The sequence below is a fragment of the Geotrypetes seraphini genome, chromosome 5, assembly GCF_902459505.1.
Source record: "Geotrypetes seraphini chromosome 5, aGeoSer1.1, whole genome shotgun sequence".
NCBI classification, from domain to species: domain Eukaryota; kingdom Metazoa; phylum Chordata; class Amphibia; order Gymnophiona; family Dermophiidae; genus Geotrypetes; species Geotrypetes seraphini.
Window position 1 is genome coordinate 91,021,190 of NC_047088.1, and position 20,357 is coordinate 91,041,546.

Here is a 20,357-nt window from a genome sequence, read left to right on the forward strand (position 1 = left end):
GTCTTCTTTTCACGTGTTTGCCAAGTTCTACAGTGTTGATGTTGCTGCCAGACAGAACTCTGCCATTTGGATCCTTGGTCTTAGAAGCCGGCGCAGCAAGCCCACCCTAGCTTTCTTGGGGGACTGCTTTTGTAACATAGTAACATAGTAGATGACGGCAGATAAAGACCCGAATGGTCCATCCAGTCTGCCCAACCTGATTCAATTTTAATTTTTTAATTTTTTCTTCTTATCTTTACCCTATACTGTGCTTGGGTTCCAACTGCCGAAATCTCTGTTAAGATTTACTCCAGCCCATCTACACCCTCCCAGCCATTAAAGCCCTCCCCAGCCCATCCTCCACCAAACGGCCATATACAGACACAGACCGTGCAAGTCTGCCCAGTACTGGCCTTAATCTTATTTTCTGATTCTAAATCCTCTGTGTTCATCCCACGCTTCTTTGAACTCAGTCACAGTTTTACTCTCCACCACCTCTCTCGGGAGCGCATTCCAGGCATCCACCACCCTCTCCGTAAAGTAGAATTTCCTAACATTGCCTTTGAATCTACCACCCCTCAACCTCAAATTATGTCCTCTGGTTTTACCATTTTCCTTTCTCTGAAAAAGATTTTGTTCTACGTTAATACCCTTCAAGTATTTGAACGTCTGAATCATATCTCCCCTGTCTCTCCTTTCCTCTAGGGTATACATATTCAGGGCTTCCAGTCTCTCCTCATACATCTTCTGGCGCAAGCCTCCTATCATTTTCGTCGCCCTCCTCTGGACTGCCTCAAGTCTTCTTACGTCCTTCGCCAGATACGGTCTCCAAAATTGAACACAATACTCCAAGTGGGGCCTTACCAATGACCTGTACAGGGGCATCAACACCTTCTTCCTTCTACTGACTACGCCTCTCTTTATACAGCCCGGCAACCTTCTGGCAGCAGCCACTGCCTTGTCACACTGTTTTTTCACCTTTAGATCTTCGGACACTATCACCCCAAGATCCCTCTCCCCGTCCATGTATATCAGCTTCTCTCCTCCCAGCATATACGGTTCCTTCCTATTATTAATCCCCAAATGCATTACTCTGCATTTCTTTGCATTGAATTTTAGTTGCCAGGCATTAGACCATTCCTCTAACTTTTGCAGATCCTTTTTCATATTTTCCACTCCCTCTTCGGTGTCTACTCTGTTACAAATCTTGGTATCATCTGCAAAAAGGCACACTTTTCCTTCTAACCCTTCAGCAATGTCACTCACAAACATATTGAACAGGATTGGCCCCAGCACTGATCCCTGAGGGACTCCACTACTCACCTTTCCTTCCTTCGAGCGACTTCCATTAACCACCACCCTCTGGCGTCTGTCCGACAGCCAGTTTCTGACCCAGTTCACCACTTTGGGTCCTAACTTCAACCCTTCAAGTTTGTTCAACAGCCTCCTATGAGGAACTGTATCAAAGGCTTTGCTGAAATCCAAGTAAATTACATCTAGCATATGTCCTCGATCCAGCTCTCTGGTCACCCAATCAAAAAATTCAATCAGGTTCGTTTGGCACGATTTACCTTTTGTAAAGCCATGTTGCCTCGGATCCTGTAACCCATTAGATTCAAGGAAGTACACTATCCTTTCTTTCAGCAAAACTTCCATTATTTTTCCAACAACTGAAGTGAGGCTCACCGGCCTGTAGTTTCCTGCTTCATCCCTGTGACCACTTTTATGAATAGGGACAACATTCGCTCTCTTCCAATCCCCAGGAATCACTCCCGTCTCCAGAGATTTGTTGAACAAGTCTTTAATAGGACTCGCCAGAACCTCTCTGAGCTCCCTTAGTATCCTGGGATGGATCACGTCTGGTCCCATCGCTTTGTCCACCTTCAGTTTTTCAAGTTGCTCATAAACACCTTCCTCCGTGAATGGCGCAGAATCTACTCCATTTTCTCGTGTAACTTTGCCAGACAATCTCGGTCCTTCTCCAGGATTTTCTTCTATGAACACAGAAGTATTTGTTTAGCACATTTGGTTTTTCCTCATCACTCTCCACATATCAGTTCCCAGCATCTTTTAGTTTAGCAATTCCATTTTTCATCTTCCTCCTTTCACTAATATATCTGAAAAAATTTTTGTTTCCCTTTTTTACATTTTTAGCCATTTGTTCTTCCGCCTGTGCTTTCGCCAGATGTATCTCTCTCTTGGCTTCTTTCAGTTTCACCCTGTAGTCCTTTCTGCTCTCCTCTTCTTGGTTTTTTTTATATTTCACGAACGCCAACTCTTTCGCCTTTATTTTCTCAGCCACTAGGTTGGAGAACCATATCGGCTTCCTTTTTCTCTTGTTTTTATTGATTTTCTTCACATAAAGGTCCGTAGCCATTTTTATCGCTCCTTTCAGCTTAGACCACTGTCTTTCCACTTCTCTTATGTCCTCCCATCCTAACAGCTCTTTCTTCAGGTACTCTCCCATAGCATTAAAGTCCGTACGTTTGAAATCTAGGACTTTAAGTATCATGCGGCTGCTCTCCACTTTAGCCGATATATCAAACCAAACCGTTTGATGATCGCTACTTCCCAGGTGAGCATCCACTCGAACATTAGAGATACTCTCTCCATTTATGAGGACCAGATCCAATATCGCTTTTTCCCTTGTGGGTTCCGTCACCATTTGTCTGAGCAGAGCCTCTTGAAAGACATCCACAATCTCCCTACTTCTTTCCGATTCTGCAGACAGAACATTCCAGTCCGCATCTGGCAGGTTGAAATCTCCCAACAGCAGAACCTCTTCTTTCCTTCCAAACTTTTGGATATCCACAATCAGATCCTTATCAATTTGCTGCGATTGAGTCGGAGGTCTATAGACTACACCCACGTAGATAGAAGTTCCATCTTCTCTTTTCAGAGCAATCCATATTGCTTCTTCCTCTTCCCAGGTCCCTTGCATTTCGGTAGCTTGGATATTGATCTTTACATAGAGAGCTACTCCTCCACCTTTTTGACCATCTCTGTCCTTCCTAAAAAGATTATATCCCGGTATGTTTGCATCCCATCCATGTGATTCACTGAACCATGTCTCTGTGATAGCAACAATATCTAGATCTGCCTCTAACATCAGGGCTTGCAGATCATGAACTTTGTTGCTTCGATTGCGAGCATTTGTCTATGGTCTAGAATGTCTCACCTATTGCACTGGAAAAGGAGATTATGTACTTAACCCCGGTAAGATCTTTTCCAGTAGATAGGTGAGACATTCTAGGCACCCAACTTGTCCTTTTTTGTGTCTGTTTCAGATTTTAGTCTCCTTCTGCTTATCCAATCTTGTTTTTGGAGACTGGTCAACCCTTTGGGGTTAACAATAATTTGTATATATGTATTGCCTGTTGTGGGAGCACTGAACTTCTTTGATGCCTCTGTTGGAGGTTAACGGTGCTGTTTAGTAGTTTGAGCAGAACAATAGTTTAGCCTGTTGTTACAGATGCCTATACTTCACAGATGAGTGTGTCTCTCTCTATGCTTGGGTACTGACTGCTATAGGGCACTAAACTAGACTGTGAAGTACACTAGAGACAGAGTGAAAATCCTGAAATGGATTGCTTTTGCAGACTATTTGAGTAGTGGGAAATAACCCTATAGTCTAGAACAGAGGTCTCAAGGTCCCTCCTCGAGGGCCGCAATCAAGTCAGGTTTTCAGGATTTCCCCAATGAATATGCATGAGATCTATGTGCATGCACTGCTTTCAATGCATATTCATTGGGGAAATCCTGAAAACCCGACTGGATTGCGGCCCTCGAGGAGGGACTGAGATCCCTGGTCTAGAATGTCTCACCTATCTACTGGAAAAGATATTACCAGGATAAGTACAGAATCTCCTTTTTATTTTTTGTTCCTGGGTAATAATTGTTCGTTCTTAATTGCATATGCTACTAAAGTATAGAAAATGGACTTTACTTTTGAGACCAGGACATTGATAGTTTGAAATGAACCTTTTTTGCAGATTGATTCCAAGCTAAGTAAAATTAGGGCTCACCAAAGAGGAAAGCATTTGTCTTCAGAAGAGAGCAACACATCAGAGATTGAGGGAGACATCATAGATCCAGTTTACAATATTAGTGGTGCAGCTGATGAGAAAACCCCATACTATCCAAACCAAAAAGATCTCAATGACTTGTTCAAAGATCTTGGTTTCACTAAGTCCAGTGCTAAGCTTTTGACGTCTAGGATCAAACAGTGGAACGGTGGATGTAAGTGTGCAAATTATAGATCAGAGGAAGCATCACCAAGCTTTTTCCACTCATCAAGGTAGGCTCTGCTTCTGCCACAATGTGACCAGTCTGTTTAAGGTACGAAGAAAGACTAAATAAATTGCAGCTCTACACTCTAGAGGAGCGCAGGGAGAGGGGGGACATGATTGAGACATTTAAATACATCACGGGACGTGTCGAGGTGGAAGAAGACATCTTCTTTCTCAAGGGACCTTCGGTCACAAGGGGGCATCCGTTCAAACTCAGAGGAGGGAAATTCGATAGTGACATAAGGAAGTATTTCTTCACAGAAAGGGTTGTAGATCACTGGAACAAGCTTCCAGAGCAGGTGATCAAGGCCACCAGCGTTATTGACTTTAAGAATAAATGGGATGCCCTAGTAGGATCCTTACGAGGGTCGAGTTAAGGAACTAGGTCATTAGTACTCAGACTTAATGGGGTGGGTCAGTAGAGTGGGCAGACTTGATGGGCAATAGCCCTTTTCTGCCGTCATCTTTCTATGTTTCTATGTTTCTAAGGTAGTTGAAATCGCATGAAACCCAAAAGTGATGTTTCTTCATTGACAGCTCATCCAGGTGCATCAAAACTGTGCTGCTCCATAATGGGAACTGTATCCATCTCTTTCACTGACTCAGTGCACCTCAAAGAGTATTACAATAGCATCAAGACCTTACTTAGGTGCCTTTAAGTATGATAAATATATATGGGATGTCTTCGGAGACTTCAAAATGGTGGCATTCCTAATGGTCTCCAAGGCAGTTTTACCAAGTTTCCCTGCTATCTCTGCCTTTGGGACAGCAGGGACATAAAGGCACACTTCTCTATGTGGAGAGAAACCGTGAAATGGGAACCAGTGGTGGACCCCTGGAAAGTCACCACTGCATATCAAATTGGACCTAATGAAAAAATTTGTCAGAGCTCTAGATAAGGAGTCGGCAGCCATCAAATACCTTCAAGACTTTTTCCCTAATTCTATCTGAGGTAAAGGTCAAACCTGGTGTCTTTGTCGCACCACAAATAAAGAAGATCCTGGAATGCAAAGAATTTCCCAAGAAGCTAACTAGGAAGAAGAAAGCGGCTTGGAACAGCTTTGTTGCTGTGGTTCAGGGCTTCCTGGTCAATCATAAGGCTGCAAACTTTGTGGAATTGGTTGAGAATCTGGTGAAGAATGACAGTAAAATGGGTTGTAGGATGTCTCTCAAAGTCCATGTTCTTGATGCTCATCTTGAGACATTAAAGGAGAACATGGGAGCATACTCAGAGGAGCAAGGTGAACACTACCAAGGGCGATATAATGAGAACAGCATGATGGGAAACTACTTTATGGGGGCTGATTTGTGAAAATAATTAATATTATTACTACTACTACGTATCACTTATATAGTGCTGAAAGGCGTACGGAGTGCTGTACATTCTGACATTTATAGAGCGTCCCTGCTCAGAAGAGTTTACAATCTAACTTGGACAGACAGACATGACATATAGGGTTGGGGATACAGAACTCAAAGTGAAAGGAGTTGCGTTGAAAGCACTCTCAAAGAGGTGGGCTTTTAATTGGAACTTGAACACTGTCAGAGACTGAGCCCACTGTAGGGATTCGGGCAGCATGTTCCAAGCATATGGTGTAGCAAGGCAGAAGGGACAGAGTCTGGAGGCAGTTGAAGAGAGGGACACAGATAGGAGGGACTTACCAGCTGAGCAGAACTCATGGGGGGGGGAGGGAATCATAGGGTGAGATAATATAATCACTAATCTCAAAAAAACTACTTACTTCTAATTCTTCTGTGGTCATCTTTGTATAACTTCAATATAAATATATGTTAATTGTGAGTTATATGTGGGTTTTTATGACTTTAAAAGAATGAAAATATGAAAATTCTGCATTTTCACATTTTAAATATGTAAATTGCAAAATTTGACTATCTTGGTCACAAAAGCAAAGTTTTATAGAAATAACACTTTTTTCTATAATTTTTAGGCAGGAAATTACACTTGCTACCCAGGAACAAAATTCATGTTACATATCAATTTATAATCCCCTCTTACTGTAAAATTCATATAGAGACTTAGGCCTAGATTTACTAAACTTACCTTAACGATACGATCCATGGCCGAGTCTTCCCGGGCGACCAATTCATACTAACATAGTAGATGACGGCAGATAAAGATCCAATGGTTCATCCAGTCTGCCCTTTCTGATTCAATTTAAATTGTTTTAATTTTTTCTTCTTGACTATTTCTGGGCAAGAATCCAAAGCTCTACCCGGTACTGTGCTTGGGTTCCAACTGCTGAAATCTCTTTCAAAACTCACTCCAGCCCATCTACACCCTCCCAGCCAATGAAGCCCTCCCCAGCCCATCCTCCCCCAAACGGCCATATACAGATACAGACCATGCAAGTCTGTCTAGTACTGGCCTTAGTTCAATATTTACTATTATTTTCTGATTCTAGATCCTCTGTGTTCATCCACGCTTCTTTGAACTCTGTCACATTTTCCTTTCCACCACCTCTCTCGGGAGCGTATTCCAGGCATCCACCACCCTCTCCATAAAGTAGAATTTCCTAACATTGCTCTTGAATCTACCACCCCTCAACCTCAAATTATGTCCTCTGTTTTTACCATTTTCCTTTCTCTGGAAAAGATTTTTTTCTACATTAGTACATTAGTACCCTTCTGAATCATATCTCCCCTGTCCCTCCTTTCCTCTAGTCTAGGGTATACATATTCAGTGCTTCAAGTCTCTCCTCATACGTCTTCTGGCGCAAGCCTCCTATCATTTTCGTCGCCCTCTTCTGGACCGCTTCAAGTCTTCTTACGTCCTTCGCCAGATATGGTCTCCAAAACTGAACATAGTACTCCAAGTGGAGCCTCTCCAATGACCTGTACAAGGGGCATCAACACCTTCTTCCTTCTACTGGCTACACCTCTCTTTATAAGCCTCCTTATGTAAATTAATGCAATTGGAGGCATGCACCACAGTGATTGCACAGATCGCTGTAGAGCGATCCAGTCGCATGTGCAGACCATCTCTCATGCGCTTGCTGTCTGTCTCTGCTCCCGTGCTCACCACAGTAATGTTTTTCACCAGAACAGAAAATATCCAGCAGAAAATGCTTTTCTTCAATCTGTGTCCAAAGTATTATCACTAGAGGAGCCGCGGCTTGCTGATGTAGCAGATATGTGACGCCTTGGCTTTATGTTAAAACGCTTGGTTTTAACCCGTGGGCTGCACTGCAGCGTGTTCTGGAATAGAACAGAGCATGGGAAGGGCGGCAGAGAGCAGGAGAGTCCTTCCCTTCAGTGTTAAGGACACTGTGGCAGTGATGCTGGGGGTATTATTGTGGTGATGTGTTATCTGACGCCGCTACTGTTGTGTGGAATGTTTTAAAGCAGGTCGCTCCAGGGTAGTAAGGGACAGGGCCGATCTGGGCCTGGGAGGGCATGCAGGGAAGGGCAGCAGAGAGCAGGAGAGTCTTTCCCTGCAGTGTGATCCGGGAGAGTCAAGGCAGCAGAGAGCAGGAGAGTCAGCAGGGACATGAGCAGCTGGTCTTCAGCAGTCGCTTATTTGTTTGATCGGTCGACCCAATCGGTGTTCCTTCTTCAGTTTTGTGAATCATGGCCTTCCTACTTTGCATGCCGTTTCCCCTCATTTGCATGTGCGGATCGGGATCAGATCGGGAGTAAGGTTAGTGAAATGGGTCGGGATCACAAACTGGCTTGTGTTTTAGTGTTGTGTTCCATATCCTCTGAAACAGCTAACTTTGGAATCATCACTTAAGTCTTTAGATTCTTTTTGAATTCCTTAACTGTTTTGGTCAAGCAATCCTCTACTGAGCTTAAACTCAATTTTGTTTTATGCTAACCCTGGCCTGATCCTTCTACTTTTCAGTACTCAGAGATGTTATTCCTAGGATTATGTATTGTCCTATTCCTCCCTCCTTATTGTGTTATGGTGTACTCTTGGTTTATAGGATTATATGATAGTAGCCTAGGTCCTCCCATTGTTGGACTTCCTACCTTTGTTTTCTTTTCTTTGTTCTGTCCTTGTCTTTTCATATTTATTATAAAGCACAAAGATTCTGCTGGGATATGTGGTGGATAAAATTTAAAAAGATGATGATCAACCTATATTTTGACTTACATGATTAAGAGAGGGCTGCATTTTCACATTTTAAAATAGGTAAATCTTCTGCTACTTAAATATATATTGTGCTATTTTTGACTTTTTCAATTTGTTTTTTTCTCATTTTAGATCTCCCTCCTCCTGGCACAAGGGAAAGGCCACCAGGATGTAAAACTGTGTTTGTGGGTGGCCTCCCAGAAAACGCAATAGATGAGACTATTTTAGAGATATTCGAGCAGTGTGGGGAGGTGATAGCCATTCGCAGGGGTAAAAAAAACTTCTGCCACATTCGCTTTTTAGAGGAAATCACAGTAGATAAAGCACTCTATCTCTCTGGTGAGTCCTGGGTATGGTTAAAGTTTCTTTTTAGACCTGATTTAAACAGAGAATTCTCTATATAAGTGTGTGTGTGTTTAATGATAAAGTTGTCAGTGAGGGTTAAATGAAAAATAATGCTTCTACCTTTGAAATCATTGTTCACCTCAGTTGGTGAGTAGTGTTGATGTGAAGTACGGTAGCTGTTTTGCTATTATTTGTGAAATTGAAGCATGCAGTGAGAACTTAGTGTGATTTAAACAACATGCTATGAAAGAATTTCTGACTGTTGAAATCCCTCCAATTTACATTCACAGCTGCATAAGGTTGCTTGTGGTGATGACTGATAATGTGAGTACTGTGTGTCATTGGACCAAAAAATGTAATAGTAATAATAATTTATTTTTATATACCGCCTAACCAGCAGTTCATAGTGGTTTACACAATAGGTACTCAGCATACAATATAATAACATCATACATAATAAAATTCTAAGTAACTAATACAAGCATTAAAACTAATGAATAACCCCCCCCCCCCGACAATATAAACTAAAATAAGTATAGCTTAAAAGATTAAAAGTACATTATAACTACATGATAATATGAAAATCAGTACCTATCCAAAATTTTTTGTAATGACATGCTTTTGCTGAAGGAAAATAAAACCAGCCAATTCTACGAATATTTTTCTTAGAAATAAAAAAAACTAAAATGAGTAACAAGGTAAGCTGGCGCTATGCCAAATAAAACTTTAAAACATCCAAATTTAAATAACACTCTAGCCTCAAACGGTAGCCAGTGAAGCTTTTGATAATATACACTGATATGATTGTGTTTTTTCAGATTAAAAATCAAACGAATAGCTGTATTTTGTATGATTTTTAGTAGGCTAGTAGTTATTATCCCGGATAAATAACATTACAATAATCCAATATTGAAAGGATTGAAGATTGAACCAGGATTTTAAATGATATAAAATCAAAATATTTCCTAATAGTACGCAGTTTCCATAGGACAATAAAACATCTCTTAACCCGAGAATCTGTATGGGCCTTAAAAGATAAAGACCGATCTAAAATAACCCCTAAAATTTTCAGCATAGGAGATATTGAATAAGATTGACCGTTTAAAAGTAAAGTTGTTTCAGTAATTTTTTCATTAGGACTAGCTAGAAAGATTTTTGATTTGCCCAGATTTAATTTCAATCTAAATGTAGATGTCCAAATTTCCACTTGTGTATGAATAAAAGCTATATAATTTAACACTTCTGAAGTGAGTTCAGTTAAAGGGATGAGTATTGAAATGTCATCTGCATAAACATAAAATTTTACCTGTAAACTATGTAATAAATGACATAAAGGTGATAGATAAACATTAAATAAAGTTGGAGAACGTGGTGAACCCTGAGCTACAGATTGTGGACTAAGAAGAGCTGATTTGTATAATCAAAAATGAAATGGGCAGCCAGTGACTGCTATGGACAAGTCTCGCATGAGAGAGTTTGATAAACTTTACTCCTGATGGAATTTTGTGCAACTGCACAGTGCAGAATTTATGCAGAATTTCCCATCTGTGCAGAATTCTGCCCCTGTTCCTGTCTTCTCCTCCTTCTCCACGCGGGTTTGGCATCTCTCCCTCCAATCAACCCACCACCGTAAGATCTGAAACATCTACAGCCTCCCAAAGAAACAGGCTGCTCATAGCTAGCCCTGCTGAGGCCTTCCCTCTGCCGCATCTCTTCCTGTAGATGACACAGCAAAGATAAGGCCCTGGCAGGGCCAGCCACGAGAAGCCTATTCATAGTGCTGCCTCTGGTGGCCAGCTGCCGCCGCTACTGCTGCTCTATCAGATCTCATGGACTCGGTCAATTGGAGAGAGGCCTGACCCGCATGGGGGAGGGGGGGAATGAATGCTAGACCACAGTTTGGAGGGGGAGAAGGAGGGAACAAGGATGCCAGTCCCTTGGGGAGAGGAAGTGGACATGGATCCTGGACTGCAAGTGTGGGGAGAGGAAGAGGAGGGGACATGGATCCTGGACTGCAAGTGTGGGAGGGGAGGAAGAGGAGGGGACATAGATCCTGGACTGCAAGTGTGGGGGGGAGGAAGAGGAGGAGACATGGATCTTGGACTGCAAGTATGTGTGGGGGAAGAGGAAGAGGAGGGGACATGGATCCTGGACTGCAAAGAGGGGGGGAGGAAGAGGAGGAGATGACTGCACTGGACTGCATGTGTGTAGGGGAGAGGAAGAGGAGGAGACAAGGATCCTGGACTGCAAGTGGGGGGGGAGGAAGAGGAGGAGACATGGATCCTGGACTGTGTGTGTGGGGGCTGGGGGATGAAGAGGAGGGGACATGGATCCTGGACTGCAAGGGTGGGGGAGGAAGAGGAAGGGGCATGGATCTTGTACAGCAAGTATTGGGGGGAGAGGAGAGGACAAGGATGCTAAACCTGCAGGGAGAAGAGGAGAGGAGAGAGGACATGGATGATAGACCAGTAAATAGAGGGGAATGGGGATGAGAAGGAAACCCAGGCCAGAAAGTGGATGAGAAAGAAACCTAGGCTAGAAAGGGGATGAGAAAGAAACCTAGGCCAGAAAGGGGATGAGAAGGAAGAGATGCATGATTGTTGAGAGAGAGATGCCAGACCATTGAGTGGAAAAGGGATTCGGGGTGCAAGAGAGAGAGGTGGTGAGTGGGTGAGGTGACTTGAATGCTGGACCAGCAAGAAGAGGTTAGAGAGTGGTAAAGAGAGGAAGAGAAAGTGACCAAGACCAGAAACGGGGTGGGAAAGGAAGAACAGATTCTTAGCCAAGGGAGAGAGAGATGCCAGACACTGGGGGCCAAGTAGAGGATTCATGGTGCAATTGATAGAGAGGTGGGATTTAGAGAAATACAGAACTGCAGTTAGAGTGAGAGAGAGGGAACTGAGGAGGCTTGAACCTGAGAGAGAAAAAAAGGCAGGAAGGAATTTCAGGCCTTGCGATAGGAGTATTCTACACAAAACACTACAAATAAACTTTGCAGAATTTTGAAATATTGTGTGTAAAATTTTCAAAACTTATGTGCAGAATTCCATCAGGAATAGAACTTGTAAAGGACAATTGGAGGCTCACTGAAATGTTACATTGTAACCATGAAAGCTTTGAAACAATAAGAAGAGTCCAGAATCACAAGAAGAAAATTGTTGCAACATGGCAACATTAAGCCTCTACAGCAGTGTTTTTCAACCTTTTTTGGGCAAAGGCACACTTGTTTCATGAAAAAAATCACGAGGCACACCACCATTAGAAAAAGTTAAAAAATTTAACTGTGCCTATATTGACTATATATAAATATATAGGAATCAAATAAACACAAAGAAAGTATTTTATAATGCTGCCACCACCACTGGGGAATAGGCTGCCACTGCCGCCATCGGGAACAGGTCGGCACCGAGTTCTCCCTGCTTCTCTTCCCCGCAGGGCCGACCAACTCTCGCCACCCGTCGTCAATTCTAACGTCGGAGAGGACGTTCTAGGCCAGCCAGGCAGCGATTGGCTGGCCCAGAACGTCCTCTCCGACATCAGAATTGACGCAAGTGGCGAGAGTTGGCCAGCCCCACAGGGAAAAGCAGGGAGAACTTGGCGCCGGCCTGTTCCCGATGGCGGCGGTGGCACTCAAGTGGCTAAAGAGCCGCAGTTTGCCGGCCTAGAGACAACACTGGAGGGTGGCCAGCTGTGCACCCCCTTGGGACGTAAACCCGGGGTGGGGCAGACCGCCCCCCCCACCCTGGTATGCCACTATCTGTACCTCACTCCCTCCCTATGACCAAAAATTCTTTCTTCTATTCCCCGTGTACACAACCATCTCTTTCCCTCCCTTCCTCTCTCCAAAGTCCATGCCTTCTGTGTCCAAACACTCATTCCCTCCCCCACCTCAGCATCTCTTTCCCTCCCTTCCTCTCTCCCAAGTCCATTTCTTCTGTGTCCAAAAACGCATTCCCCCCCCCACCTCAGCATCTCTTTCCCTCCCTTCCTCTCTCCCAAGTCCATGCCTTCTGTGTCCAAAAACCCATTCCCTCCCCCACCTCAGCATCTCTTTCCCTCCCTTCCTCTCTCCCAAGTCCATTTCTTCTGTGTCCAAATACCCATTCCCTCCCCCACCTCAGCATCTCTTTCCCTCCCTTCCTCTCTCCCAAGTCCATTTCTTCTGTGTCCAAATACCCATTCCCTCCCCCACCTCAGCATCTCTTTCCCTCCCTTCCTCTCTCCCAAGTCCATTTCTTCTGTGTCCAAAAACCCATTCCCTCCCCCACCTCAGCATCTCTTTCCCTCCCTTCCTCTCTCCCAAGTTCATGCCTTGTGTCCAAAACGCACTCCCTCCCCCCTTTTGTGTTCCGTGTTTGCCTCCCAGCCCATCTTTGCAACTTTCTCAGCAAAACGAAGCTCAAGCCGCGAGGCTTGTCTTCTGCTTCCTGCCTGCCCTGCCGCGCACAAATAGCCGAACGGAAGTATTCTCCGACGTCAGCGCTGATGTCGGAGGGCAGGCTTTGCTTAAGCCCTCCCTCCGACGTCAGCGCTGACATCGGGGAACGCTTGCGATCGGCTATTTGTTAGCTGCAGGGCAGGCAGGAACAGAAGACGAGCCTCGCGGCTCGAAATGTATTGAACTCCGCGGGTCCTCCGTCCAGCTCTCTCCTGTCCACGTGGGGCGGACCGCCCCTCTCCCTAGACTGGTGGTACTGCCCTGATGGCGGCCCTGACTGTACGGCACACCAGGCAACATCTCGCGGCACACTAGTGTGCCGCGGAACAGCGGTTGAAAAACACTGCTCTACAGCACTAAACACCACAGAAGCAATTGCAAAACATGGGCTTATAGTCTTATCCCATCTGACATACAGTACAGACTTGGCACAGCAGGTGATTTTCCCTAATTGAAGGAATACCTTTTGGGGACATCTGTTCAACTTGAATAAAAGGGTGTAAAGGGCTGGTTGAAGAGACAAGATGTGCTGTTCTTTTACAATGGCTTTAAAAACTTGTCCTTCATTGGCAAAAATATGTGACAAATGGTGGTGACTCTGTAGAAAATAACTACATGTAATACATTTTCAAGTATTTTCAAGTTTCAAGTTTATTTAAAATTTGATTTGATCGCAATATCATGATCCAGTGCGATTTACAAATATAAAAACAGGGTTTTAGTAAGGGACACACATACTTTAAGACTATAACAATACATGAAACAGGAGGAAAACAGGTTGAACTACAATATTTTAAGAGAAAAGAGAACATATAGTGTTAGAACATTAGGATAGGGAATTGTTGCCCACTTAATTTTCATTTAGAGGATATTAGCCCACTGAGAAATATTTGAGTTCTATGGAGTTTGAGCAACTCAACTGAAAGTGCCCTTGAAGAGCCAGCTTTTTAAAAGACCTTTAAACTTATTAAGCAATTTTTCTTCCCTGATATTTATTGGAAGAGAATTCCAAGTTTGTGGGGATAGAAACATTACTTTTCATTTAACCCTTGTATTTAGTCTCTGTGGCATCTTGTACCTGCTATGAAATGATTATATTTATTGACATATCTGGATTAAAGGATGACTAGGTACCTCTGTAAAATTTCTGGTAAATAGAGACCTCATTCCTGAATTCTTGGGTAGTCAATTCCTTCCTGTGAGATTTGTATAGAGAGCTTCATTAGTGTTTTCTTCACTCCACCTCCCATCTCTCTTGGGTGTCCTGTTATTCCTCAGTTCATATCAAAGCAGATGGTCAGCCCTAGAGAGAATACAGAAGAGGGAGCGGTATGGGGATGCTCTCCACTAAACAAGTTTGTTCTGCTCATAACACATGGTAATGAAAACATGAACCACTGAACATATAAACATTTAAGCTTATAACAAGGTAGAATGAACTAGCCACCTACCTGAGTGCCACCTGCATTAACAGTTTTAGGGTTCTGAAGGATACCTCCTGAATGCAATGAAGTAGTGGTGTGTTCCTCTATCCTTGGCCTTATTTGATCAAGGAAAGAAACAAGAAAATCGAATTTCCTGGCTTATTTGAGGCAGTAAGCAGGCTAATGAATATCTGAGAGGATGAGCTTCAGGAATGAGGTGCCTATGTACTAGAAAGATTACCAAGATAATTACCTAATTTTCCCTTTTAGTGCAATAGGCACCATATTCCTGAACTCTTAGGACGTATCAAAGCAGTCCCCCAAATCTAGGGTGGGCCTGCTGAAAGAACAAAGGATCCAAAGTCTATGTCCAATTTGACTACTACATCCATTCTGTAAAATTTTGTGACACCCTAGTGGAATGCTTTTAAGAATATGGGTGGTTGCTTCCCACTCCCGATGTATGAGATCGATGAAATGGCTTATGAATCCACCTTGAAATGGTTGCTTTAGAACAGGGGTGTCCAACCTGCGGCCCCATGAAGTATTTTGTGCGGCCCCAATCGAGGGTGATACAGTGTTTTCCTTTGCTACCCCCGGGTGTTTACCGTTTTGCCGGCTCCCTCCTCTGTCTTTCTGCAGCATTTGTGTGGCCCCAGAAATTTTTTTTTGGGCCAATGCGGCCCAGGGAAGCCAAAAGGTTGGACACCCCTGCTTTAGGAGCTGGCTGACCCTTCCAGGCTGCACCTGCCAGCACAAAGAGATAATCCAACAGTTGAAACTCATTCATCACTTCCTGATAATGAAGAAGCACTCTGTGAATATCCAGCAATCTCAGGACTCTGTCCTCCTTCTTGGATCCCAAGAGAGTGAAGGTAGGCAATCTTCCCTCCAGTAAGAAAGAAGGTACAGTATCATTGCAGACTTAAATTCTGAGAGAGGATTTCCTGCATATAACATAACAACAAATTTCTAGACCGCATAGCCATAAGTTCGATGTGGTTAACAAAAGGTTATGTTAAAAGTATATATTGTGTTGTGGAGAATGCAACAGGATCTAATTAATCAGAAATTTTGTAAACAGAAAAGTTTTCAACAGTTTTCTAAAATGTTCATATTGTAAGGATGTGGCCCCTGGGTTCAGTATCCTCAGAGAGGTTCAGTGGGAAGTGAAATTAATGTCAATGATAGCCAACAGTGGTTGCATAAAGAATATATTGTGCAGAAAATAGGCTTAATATTACATATATGCAATGCTTAGAAGAGAGATGCAGAAAGATATTCTATTATGTAGCTTCTTCTGTGCTTTTGTGAATATGAGAGAAAAGACAGGTTTTCCTTTGTGTCTCTGGATAGGTGGGGGAAGAGAGGGAAGATTTGTGTGTGAGAGCTGAAGATAGAAAGAAGAGGCTGGAAAAATCAGACAAGGTTTTATCTGAATGCTGCTTATGTGTCTGCATGGGTGGAGGTATAAAGAGGTGTGAAGAGAGAGAGAAACCGGGGAGAGGCCTGTCCCTCATAGATTTGCGTTTCTGGTAGTTTCCAGTATTTTTCTGTGACAATGGCTCTTGATTGACCATAACTATCTGTCTTTTAAGAACAGGCAGCTGGGGCTGCTATTTACTTTAAGCACAGGACCTTAGCACATTTATTGAAACTGTGGATCCTCCCAGCCTCCTGTCAGGGCTCTTTGTCAGTCTTAAGCACTGATTTAGAAGTAATTTAGTGACATTCTGAGGTATGTCTATATTGACATGCTCAGGATCAGATCTGTTTAATATAAATTCCCATAGGCCTTTGCTGACATTGGTTAGGCCAACAGAAAATGCTGACAGTGTAAGACTCCTTATTACCTGATAGTATAATTCTCTATCAGCTTATTGCATCCCTTAATTCTATTAGTGTTAATGGGATCCTCAGCGCCACCACTCAGAGCTCAAATAGATTTCATAGCTCTAAGCTTTATGTGTCAGCTCCTCATTGGTTCCCTGTTATTTATTTCATACTCTTAGTATATGCTTTTGTGATGTTTTATATATTGTTTTATAAATACGTTTTCATTAATAATAAGTTATTTAAGTACTTAACTTTGACTTGTGGTCTCTGGCTAGGGGAAACATAACAACAACATGTTTCGCTCCTTGAGCTTTATCAAGGCTTGCCCCTATAGTTTTCACCGCCAAAACCTGCGACCACTCTATCCTGTAAGACTGACATCTCCCATACTTTTGTTTTATTTTTTTCTTAAATGAAGACAAGCTTGCGATACCATTCTATATGGCTTGCACGTATGTAACTGTTTTGTAAACAGACACAGTCTCTGTCTCTACCACCTCTACCAGGAGATGGTTCCATGAATCTACCACCCTTTCTGTAAAAAAGTATTTCCTTAGATTACTCCTGAGCCTATCATCTCTTAATTTCATCCTATGCCTTCTCATTCCAGAGCTTCTTTTCAAATGAAAGAGACTCGACTCATGCGCTTTTACACCTCATAGGTATTTAAACGTCTCTATTAATTTCATCCTATGCCCTCTCATTCCAGAGCTTCTTTTCAAATGAAAGAGACTCGACTCATGCGCATTTATGCCACGTAGGTATTTAAATGTCTATCATATCTCCCTTCTCTCACCTTTCCTCCAAAGTATACAGATAGAAATCTTTAAGTCTGTCCCCATATGCCTTATGACGAAGATCACACACCATTTTAGTAGCCTTCCTCTGGACCGACTCCATCCTTTTTATATATTTTTGAAGGTGCGGCCTCCAGAATTGTACACAGTATTCTAAATGAGGTCTCACCAGAGTCTTATACAGGGGCATCAATACCTCCTTTTTCGTACTGGCCATACCTCTCCCTAGGAACCCTAGCATCCTTCTAGCTTTTGCCGTCACCTTTTCAACCTGTTTGGCCACCTTAAGGTCTACAGCAGTCGAGTTTTAGGATCGTAAAACCTGATGCAAAATAGTCAAGCAAATGTAAATGAATCAATTACTTGGCTAATTTGCATGGCCGGATTGGAAAATGTGCGATCAAAGGGGGAAAAACACGCGGTGGGCCCTTTTGTGAATCGGGTCGGTTAGCAGTGATCATTGCTAAACCTGTGAAAACAGGTTTAGCTTCGATCGCTGACATTAGTGAATTGTAGTCTTAGGACTGTCTGAAATATATTGTTAATCCCATTATGATGTTCCCTTCAAATTTGTGTTGAACTTAATTTATTTACTAATTTGTAATTGGGATGGCAATTCTTCCAGTTTATATACACATGTCCATCGTTTACATGTTGGGAAATTTTACTGCAGCAGCTTTTGTAGCCAAATATTTTGAGCTGATCTTAGTATTCTGTCTGTCATGTAATCTCATGTAGTCTCGTAGAATTCCTTGGGGCAGCCTGAAAAATTAGATCATTGTTGTCTGTTCCAAGATGCATACGTAATCACAAGATAAAATTCCTTCTCTAACTGCAGTAAACTTTCACGAGAATCGCTTCAAAGAAGCAACCCCCTTTTCCTTGCTTTTTTTCCTTTCACCCTCGTACCTCCCTTTACTTTTATTTTTTACGATGTAATTATTAACCTTCCCCACCCCAAACTCCTTGTTAAAATTTTATATTTTTAGTATTGTATACCCGACTAGATACATGTAGAGGTCGGTATATCAAATTATAAATAAACTTGTGGAGCCATGGGAATCAGGGCTTTGACAGCCAGTCACTGATCAAAGCATGCACGTCTGGTTTATTTTACTAAGATGATATTGTTTGTGACTAGCTTTCTCATAGCCATTGATATGTTCTATCTTTTTGTTTTAGGGTACCGAATAAGACTGGGGTCCAGCACTGATAAGAAAGATACAGGCCGTTTACATGTAGATTTTGCACAGGCCCGTGATGATTTCTATGAGTGGGAGTGTAAGCAACGGATGTTTGCAAGGGAAGAGCGTCATCGTAGAATGAAAGAGGAAGAGAAATTTCGCCCCCTCTCTCCTCCCCCTGTTGTTCATTATTCTGACCATGAGGCCATCCTTTTGTCTGAAAAATTAAAAGGTATGACACACTTTTGTAATGTGCATCACACTTCTATTAAAACTGGATCGGTTACTAAATTGCATTATTTATTTATTTAAAAAATTTCTATACCGTTTAAAACTAAATGGTTTACATGTGGCACAGTGGTTAAAGCTACAACCTCAGCACCCTGAGGTTCTGGGTTCAAACCCAAACTGCTCCTTGTCACTTAATCCCCCCATTCCCCCAGGTACGTTAGATAGATTGTGAGCCCGCCGGGACAGAGAGGGAAAACTGCTTGAGTACTTGAATAAATGCATGTAAACTGTTCTGAGTTCCCCTGGGAGAACAGTATAGAAAAAAAAATTTGGAATAAATAAACATAATAAAACAAACAATGTGTGCCTAACTCAGCAAAAATGGCCTAATATGGGATATGCTGGTGTTCTGCATTTTTTTTTTTTTTTTTTTGCCATCTGTGTGCGCAGTGTGCACATTATTTATCTTTTTATAAATTTTTTTGGGGAAAGGAGTCATATCAGGTGGAGAATGGGCATGGAAGTGCTATTCACTTAACGCACCGACATTGGCACATGCTAACTGAAAATGCTGATTTAATGTGGGAGCCTTTAATGCCTCCTGAATAGGAGGCGGTAAGTGCTCTTGTGTTAATTTTTTAAATGGTTGCATGTAAGACCGAAAAAAATTGATGTAATAGAAAAAGCTGATTTTACAGCCCATTAGAAATGAGCTTTAACGCACAGGAAATAAATGTAAGGATGCACTAAGCCCATTTCTTAGTGCAGTTTAATAAAAGGGCTCTGTAGTGAATTATAAATGCAAAATTACATTTTACTTGAGCAGATTTCCTTGCAATTAGAGTTCTCTGAGGACAAGCAAGATAGTAAGTCGTTACAAATAGGTGATACCATCTGACAAAACCTAGCATCTAATATAATAAAATGGTAAGCCGCGCATGCGCACTTCCTAAGTGTGTGCCGGTTTTCCGTGAGCTGTAGCAACACATAGGAAGTGCGCATGCGCGGCTTACGATTCTTTGAAAGACGCGGCGGTGGCTACTCTCACGATCCCCGCCTGCGTCAGACTTCCAACGCAGGTGGGGATCATGAGAGGAGCCACCACCGCGTCTTTCAATTAAAACAAAAAACAAGGCGGATGTCGGCCCGATGGATGGAGTTCACCGCTGAGTCCGGTGAGGAGTGCTTCCCTCAGCAGGAACCGTCGGGTCTAATTCAAATACTCCCGGCAGGTCGGGAGGGGGCGGAGCAGGCTCGCACACCTGGCAGGGACCGGACAGGAACTAGACTCCCTGCAGGAGCCAGCCTGATGGCTGGAGATCACCGGACTGGACAGGGGGAGCAGGTAAGGGGGTGCTGCAATACAGGAGGAGCAGGGAAGAGGTGATTCTGGACAGGGGGAGGTAACAGGAAGGGAGGCCTACTGCTGGATAGGGGAAGCAGGGAAGAGGTGCTGCTAGACGGGGGGGGGGGGGAGGTAAAAGGAAGGGAGAAGGGCTCCTGCAAAGGAGAAGAGCTACTGCTGGATATGGGGAGCTAGAAATGGGGTGATGCTGAACAGGGGGAGATAAAAGGAGAAGGGCTACTGCTATATAGGGGGAGCAGGGAATGGGTGGGGGTGCTGCTGGACAGGGAGGAGATAAAAGTAAGGGAGAAGGGCTGCTAGCACCCGTTAATGTAACGGGCTAAACAACTAGTGAAGGGATAAAATCTTCTCCAGCTTAAATTTCTGCGGTAACTT

General features: G+C 43.1%; 1 protein-coding gene across 4 annotated transcripts in view; it reads left to right on the forward strand.

The window, feature by feature from the left end:
• LOC117361545 (ecto-NOX disulfide-thiol exchanger 2-like) overlaps window positions 1-20,357 on the forward strand; it is a 323,082-nt gene that overhangs the window by 94,583 nt on the left and 208,142 nt on the right. For all 4 annotated transcript variants that reach the window (XM_033947012.1, XM_033947013.1, XM_033947011.1 and 1 more), the window contains exons 5-6: window positions 8,494-8,700; window positions 18,384-18,617. In XM_033947012.1, the coding sequence (XP_033802903.1) occupies window positions 8,494-8,700; window positions 18,384-18,617 (441 nt within the window). The remainder of the gene's footprint in view (window positions 1-8,493; window positions 8,701-18,383; window positions 18,618-20,357) is intronic.